The sequence below is a fragment of the Otolemur garnettii genome, unplaced genomic scaffold, assembly GCF_000181295.1.
Source record: "Otolemur garnettii isolate 467f Iridium unplaced genomic scaffold, OtoGar3 scaffold00046, whole genome shotgun sequence".
NCBI classification, from domain to species: Eukaryota; Metazoa; Chordata; class Mammalia; order Primates; family Galagidae; genus Otolemur; species Otolemur garnettii.
Window position 1 is genome coordinate 801,563 of NW_003852441.1, and position 7,450 is coordinate 809,012.

The following is a 7,450-nucleotide window of genomic DNA, read 5'->3' on the forward strand; positions in this document are numbered from 1 at the left end:
GCGCCCCAGCCGGTTGAGCTATAGGCGCTGAGCCTAATTAATTTCTTTAAACTGGATTCCTTTTGTTTATATTTTACAAATGCCACCCAGTTTTCCTGAACCAATTCTAATCCTGTACATTTCTTTCTTTTTTATAAGTTTTTTTTTTTTTAGAGACAAGAGTCTGTCTTTGTCGCCCTCAGTAGAGTGCCGTGGCGTCACACAACTCACAGCAACCTCCAGCTCTTGGGCTTAGGCTTAGGCTTAGGCTCTTGCCTCAGCCTCCCGAGTAGCTGGGACTACGGGTGCCCACCATAGTAATCGGCTATTTTTTGTTGCAGTTTGGCCAGGGCCAGGTTTGAACCTGCCACTCTCAGTATATGGGGCCAGCGCCCTACCCACTGAGCCACAGGCACAGCCCTGATCCTGTACATTTCTAAGCAGACTTCAGATTCTGTCATCATCCTCCAAAGCTATTTTCTGTATATTCAAACTCTGAGGGGGATGATTTCTCTGCCTGGCTTAAGCTATCAGCCATGACCCACTTTTTAGAATGGTGTGATTTTAGCCATTTCTAAAGGAACCGAGACACCCACACTCTCCTCAGCACAGGCTCACAGAAAGCTGGCTTTGCACATCTGTGAACTGTTCCAGGGCCTGGCCTGGGAGCGTGCATGCACAGGGAAAGCAGGGAAAGAATTTATTACTAATAACTTCTTGTCATGTCTTCCATGTGACTATATTAATTGGTCCCCCAGACACCCCTTTCCCCACATGAGCTAACTTGGCTTTTCCCACATGGAATCCTGTGGAAAACCAGTGTCCCACAAGACATTAACAAGCATTACTCTGAGACGTCTGTGGACAAGTATGTTAGAAAATCAAGAGAGACAAGTTTAAAAGGTTTATTTTCCAAAGGATGTGGCAACACCTCCAGAATACTTTATGTGCCCTATCAATCTTCAGGGGGTGCTGAATTTCCCACATTGTATGTGACCAAACAATATTTTTTTTTCCAGTAAATATATTAAGATCTCAAGATTCCACAGAATATATTTTGGAGACCATTAAGTTTACTACTAATAGAAAAGAAAAAAAAAGTTTACATTCCACTTGCAGTCTTCTCTATAATACAGAGAATTCAGGCCCTTTGTTGTCCTTGAAAATTACAAAGTCCCTTTGCTTCAAGGTGGAAGCAGCTGCTTACCAAGAGCTTCAGTGCCCTCCTCTGCTCTGGGAATGATTCCACTCAATTTTCAACCATTCAAGGCACACAACCGCCACAGTGTCAACAGCCAGAACAGACAAGCCTATTAGAAGGTGGTTGTTTTTAACAGCTTTTTACAAGGTAACAAATAAGATCAGGAACAAAAGAAGGCAGGAGACCCCAAATGGAATCCAAGGTTTTTGTTTATGAGACAGTCTCACTCTTTTACCCTGGGTAGAGCACGATGGCATCTAAGGTCACAGCAACTTCAAACTCTTGGGCTGGAGTGATCCTCCTGAGTAGCTGGGACTATAGGCACCCACCATCACACCTGGCTACTTTTTCTCTTTTTAGTAGAGATAGGGTCTTACTCTTACTCAGGCTGGTCTCAAACTCCTGAGCTCGAACTATCCCCCAGCCTCAGCCTTTCAGTGTTAGGATTACAGGTGTGAGCCACAGTGCCTGACCTGGAATCCATAAAAGGCAATAGAGAAACAACAGTGTGGTGAACACCATTGGTCTGCAGGGCTCACTGGTCCTCAGAGCAGCTTCCAGACCCTTGGCCAGCCCTACACATCAACTCAGCTGGTAGAGGTTTGGGGCAGCCAGACTTGAGCAGCCAACAGAAGCACTGTGAGAACAGATGTCCTGAGTGAGGTCACCCTGGGCAGCCTCTGCCTTCTAGAGGAAACATGCTCCCAATGAGGACAGCAAGGACCCTGGCTGGCCCTTTCCCCACATTTGCCAGAGTTTGGGTTGGGAAGGCAGTTGTCACCTGAAGATGAGCTGGCATAGGGGCACTAGTAGAAAGTGGGCTGTCCACTGGACATGGGCGGCATGGCCAGCACAGCCAGGGGGCGCCCCCGTGCTCCTTTTCTATTCAGCTCTCCAACTTTTGTGCCCAGGGTGTAAAGACATGCACAATCCCATTTGATCCTTTTCACTCACCAGCTTTTTGTGGACAAAGATACAATTATTAACGCTGTTGGGGCATCACATGACATCCACTTACTGAAGATTGACAATCGAGAAGATGAGCTGGTGACTAGGATCAACTCTTGGTGTACACAGTTGGTAGACAAGGTGAGTAATGCTAACCTATCCTGGCAGGTTGTCCCAGTGTTTCCTGCTACCATCCTTCGAGAAGGCGGAAATCTTCCCTGGGTAATGTACAGTACTTCCAATAAGGAGTGAACAAATAAAATTAAGGATTGTAGCATTCCACACTGAAGACTTAATGTTGCCCAGAGATTACAAAATCCATATGCTTCATCATTTCTCAAACTCCTACCTCAAATATATTGAGATCAGCAGAACCCAGGGAGGCTTGGCAGTGAGAGAACACGCAAATCTCAAAGAACTATTTTCCTGGCTTGGCACCTGTAGCACAGTGGTTACAGCGCCAGCCACATACACTGAGGGTGGTGGGTTCAAACCCAGCCCAGGACAGCTAAACAATGGCAACTGCAACAACAACAAAAAATAGCCAGGTGTTATGGTGGGTGCCTGTAGTCCCAGCTACTTGGAAGGCTGAGGTAGAAGAATCCCTTAAGCCCAAGAGTTTGAGGTTGCTGTGAGCTGTGATGCCACAGCACTCTACCGAGGGCAACATAATGAGACTCTGTCTCAAAAAAAAGAACAACAAACTATTTTCCTTTCCTTCAATCTGGATTTGGTGGAAGATACTAAGCAGACATCTGATTTAAAAATGGTGGGCTTGGGTCTCACCCCTCAGATTCACAGGGATGAGACCACAAGGAACCGCGAGCGAGTGAAGGAGATCAGTCAGTACATTGACCACACGCAGAGCGAACTAGACAACCTGGAATGTGGTGACATCCTGGACTAGCTGCTACTAGCCACGGGGTCCCTTTCAAAACACAGCACCAGCCCCAACCAGGAGGAGAAAATGTATACTCACCAACAGCCCCAGGAGACAGTTAACTGGGAATTTCTCAACCCATAACTCCCCTAACACCTTTCTTCCCCTACCCTTGGAAAAACTTCCAAATGTAGAAAAAAATAAAGGACCCATGTTACCTTTCCTGTATTCTTTTTTAAAAAATCAAAACTCATGTTCATGTATGAAGAGGAGAAAGATGAGATGAACAGCAGGTCCTTGGCCTGTCTGCAAGAGCGACTCCCAAGGAAGCTGGCAGTCAACTAGGCTCTTGGCTGTGGCATAAAGTCAGAAGTATGCCAGCATCATTTCCTCTGAGGTGCCATGTCAGAGTAGGTGGCAGCTGCCAGGCAGGGGCTGGCCCTCCTTGAGAGGAGCCAGGAAGCAAGATAGGCTGTGGCTTGCACCACAGTGCTGGGGCCTGGGCCTGCCCACCAAAGCAGAGGCCACATCTCCCTTCACTCAAAGCTTGGCTGAAGGGACTTGAGGACCCTCTAGAAGTGAAGATTGCAGGCTGGGCATCCCAGCTCCATGTCATCTCTGCAACCTGGCCTTCATGTGTGACAGTACCTCCTCAGAGTGACATCAAAAGGTTCATGGAGACAGTGTATAGAAAGCACAGAGGCACCTAGCATGTGGTCAGAGCCCCATGAACAGGCTGAGGCTGCGCTGTTACTCAGGTGTATATGGACACAGGACTCAGGGAGCCTTTGCTTCCTGAGAGCTACACTCTCCTTCTTGCCCTGTTACTGGCAGGAAGCAGGTGCTTATCCCTTAGGACTGTCACAGTGGCTGCGTTGGAAGGACTCTCAGGATTCCCATGTGGAAGGAGAGTAGACACATGCAGTTAGGTGACTGCCAAGCCTGTCTGGACTTTTAACCCAGAAATGACTATATTTTCTATTTTCAAGAGTAAATCACTTTTTCTAGAACAGTAGGAACAAAATAGAAACAACCAGCTTAGATTCACTTTTATGATTATTTGATTAAAAACTAGCAAAAAAAAAAAAAAAAAACAGCCTTCAGGCTGAGGGCTCAAGGACACAATAGAGTTATCTGTGGGTGACACAACTGCTGCCCCAGTGTGAGGTTCCCAACCACAGGCAGTAGATAACGTGCCATGGGAGATACAATGTTTAACCTTGGTGCATCCTAGACAGAACAAGAATGGGGAAACACAAAGGCACTCGTGAAAACAGGGCTTGACACATTTTGAGGGCAGATAAATATTTAATAAAATCAGAGTCAAGAGAAAGTCACTTGTACAACTCATCACCTTCACTCACTGCTGGCCAGCTGAGGGCACCTGGCTTGGAATCAGGCTGACCTCTGGGCAGGGTGATGCTGAGCGAGCCTGAGCCCCAAAGGCCAGGGAGCTCTGCAGGTCAGAAGAGCCCCACAGTGAGGGGCCTCACAGGCAGGAGAGCCCACCAGGTGGGAGGCACTGTGGGTGTACAGCTTCTGTCCTGGTGGCAGGTGCTGCCTAGGCCTCACTCCTGCAGGAGCTTGTGCTTGACTGTGGTGCTCTCAGAGCACAGATGGACAAAGAGGGTACCGGCGGCGGTTCGGGCCCTCAGCTCCTGCAGCTCGTAGTCATGGGCCCACTCAATGTTGCCCCACTTCTGGATCTGAGGGGAGGATAAGACAAGCTGCTGGTGAGTGGCCAATGCTCAGCTACTTACTGGCCAAAGCCACCTCCACCCCAGTAGCTGGACCAAGAGAAGTAGCCTCAGATCTTGCCAAGACATGTGGGACGTGCATGGAAGAGAGGCAGCAGGTATGAACATCCAGGTAGCCAGAGCAGGTGCTTATGCTCTTGGGATAGGGATGGTCTGGGAAAAATGTAGTCCAGGCCCAGGCCAGAGGCTGCCCACTGCTGGTCAGGCTGGCACCAAAACCATGCATGGTACCCCTTTGTGGAAGCATGATCTGTGTGCTGTCACTTCTCCCATCTTTTATCCCATGGGGAGGCCAGCATGAGGCAGTCTCTAAACTGCCATCCTCTGTACGTGGCCTCACCATGCTGGGCTGTGAGAGCCCCTATGCTGCTGGGGATGGGATAGGTAAATCAGGCAAGGCCATGAAGTGGTTTCAGTTCTACCTGGGAGGGGCAGGGGGGAGCTGCAGTCTCAAGACAGGCTGCAGATTCTCCTTCCTGGGCTCTAAAACCAAGAGGGAGGAGCCCCAGACAGTGTGGCCATCCCAAAGTCAGCGTAGCTCCGCCCACCCCTGCTGGCTCCTCGCTGGTCAGGAGCCCTGGAAGCTTCACTGCAGCTGGTCCAAGAGTTCAGCATCAGCCATGCCTCACACAATATCTGCATTTCTGGGCAGCATAATATGTCATCTGAAGAGCACTTTATACTTTCATTTTATACCATTTCACACCTAATCTAAGTCACTCCTCATTCTGTGGCCCCCCAACCCTTCCAGCCACCTGTGCTGTGCACAGACAGCTTTGCCCTGGCATTTTCTGATCAGAAGACTACATAGACTTGGAAAATACTGACATTAGAAACAAGTTTTTCTCATACTAAGAGCCAACTCTTAATAGCAATTAACCTCCTGAGGTTGGAGGAACAACAGCAACAAGACTACAAAGACTGCCAAAAGTTAAAAATATAAATGATGGTGTAACAAACAAAGCCTACATTCTGAGCCTCCTAAATCAAAGCTCTGTACAGACAGCAGTTACCCCTGTGCTCCTCAGTGAGCTGGTCAGCCAGATAAAAGAAGAGGATCTGAAGACTTAGCCAACTTAAGAGCACAAACAGGGGCAGTCATCTCAACAGGGCCTGTTCTGCACGTGTATCAAGCCCAGTCTCTATCTGTCCACTAACCTCCATATTCTGAACAGGGACTGAAGGTCTTGTCCCTAGAGTCATCCAGACTTTGCTCCAAACCCAGGTTGGAACATTCTACAGAGGTGCAACCTAGTTCCTATTTCCTCCTATGCCCCAGCCCCCACTTGACTGAGCTGCTGAGAGGGGAGTGAGGCAGTGTGAAGAGTCCCAAGCACACTGCTGAGACAGAGGCAGCACTTACTACTTTATTATTATTATTATTATTTGACAATACTTTCATTTGTCCTTATATTTGGTTTCTGTATTACACAAAAGTAATAAAAGCCAAGTGCAGACAAAAAATATCTCAGCTGGGTTAGCTAGTTGGCCTGAATCAGGAAAGGGTAAGGCAGGACCTGAGGTGCCACTCCTTACCTGGTATTCCTCCTCCAGACGTGACAGCAGCACAGCCTGCTCCACTGTCAAGTGCCGGTCAATCAGGCCCAAGGTCAGCACCATGGACTTGAGCTGGGTCACTACAAACTCAATCCCTGTGGGGACATGAGCTAAGTTAGAACCCAAAACAGGGAAGTTGCTGCAGCCTATCCCTGTGAGTCCTGCAGCCTAAGCAGAGTAACTTGTGGAAAGGGCTGGGAGGGGGAGGCATCCCAGAACCCTCTGGCATCTGGCCCACTCTCTGAGCTTACCTGGTGGACATGTGACCTGAACCAGCCAATCATAGCAATCCTCCACCCCCACCCCCAATCACTTCTGGCTCACAGATGGGCATGTAACTGGAATTCAGGCCAGATGAAGGCCTGAACTTGACTTATGCTGGAGAGGTGACACCCAACTTTCAGCTAGAAGGGTGTGGGCCTAGAGTACAGTGTGAAGCATCAGAGCCAGCCAGACTCCACACTCACAGTCCCCCTAAAGTGCTCCTGTGGCACTCCACACTCCAGGAAACTCCTTACAGACCTTGTAGGGCCCACATGTTGTAAGATGCCAGGTGGCTGACAAGCACCTCTCGAGTCTTGGCGGGGATGCTAGGTCCCATTATGCTGGTGGAGGAGCCGATTGCCACACCATATCTGAAAGGGAAGGGGTGTGTCTCTGTCGTGCTGTGGTTTGAGAGCAGTGCAGCTTTTGACCTGAAGCAAAGAGGACACGTGTGCCCCTTCAGGGCATATAGCCAAGGAGCTAGTCTTGAGGGCTCTGGCAGCAACTGCTACTGAGGTCAGTAGCCTCGCGACCTGGTTTTCTGTCTCCCAAGAACAAACCCAAAAGACCAAGCAAGTGCCTTGAATGAAGGCATGGTTGACCGGTCAGAGGAGTAGGCCTTAGTCACCTGCAGCTTCCTGAAGTGCTAATTTAGTAAAAGTGTGGGCCCGTGCTTTCTAAAGTTTTTCATATTTGAGACCATGAAAGGTTTCTTTTGAATACTGTCTTCCTTAAAAAGTTGTCTATATACATCCTATATCATGTAGTTTTTTTTTTTAAGAAACATTTATCAAGACTCATATATAAGGCATTGTTTTTGGTCTGTGATCTATGGAACATGAGCTGGTTTTTTTTTTTTTTTTT

The 7,450-nt window shown here is 48.4% G+C and overlaps 2 protein-coding genes across 2 annotated transcripts in view; one reads left to right on the top strand and one right to left on the bottom strand.

Annotated features, from left to right (window-relative positions):
• Positions 1-3,220, top strand: part of DRC3 (dynein regulatory complex subunit 3) — a 33,553-nt gene extending 30,333 nt beyond the window's left edge. The window contains exons 11-12 of the mRNA XM_012806056.2: positions 2,138-2,269; positions 2,922-3,220. Coding sequence (XP_012661510.1) covers positions 2,138-2,269; positions 2,922-3,035 — 246 coding nt within the window. The 3' untranslated portion in view covers positions 3,036-3,220. The remainder of the gene's footprint in view (positions 1-2,137; positions 2,270-2,921) is intronic.
• Positions 3,221-4,296: 1,076 nt separating this feature from the next.
• Positions 4,297-7,450, bottom strand: part of ATPAF2 (ATP synthase mitochondrial F1 complex assembly factor 2) — a 19,288-nt gene continuing 16,134 nt past the window's right edge. Inside the window, exons 6-8 of the mRNA XM_003791040.3 lie at positions 6,845-6,957; positions 6,302-6,417; positions 4,297-4,714 (exon numbers count right to left, since the gene is read on the bottom strand). Coding sequence (XP_003791088.1) covers positions 4,577-4,714; positions 6,302-6,417; positions 6,845-6,957 — 367 coding nt within the window. The 3' untranslated portion in view covers positions 4,297-4,576. The remainder of the gene's footprint in view (positions 4,715-6,301; positions 6,418-6,844; positions 6,958-7,450) is intronic.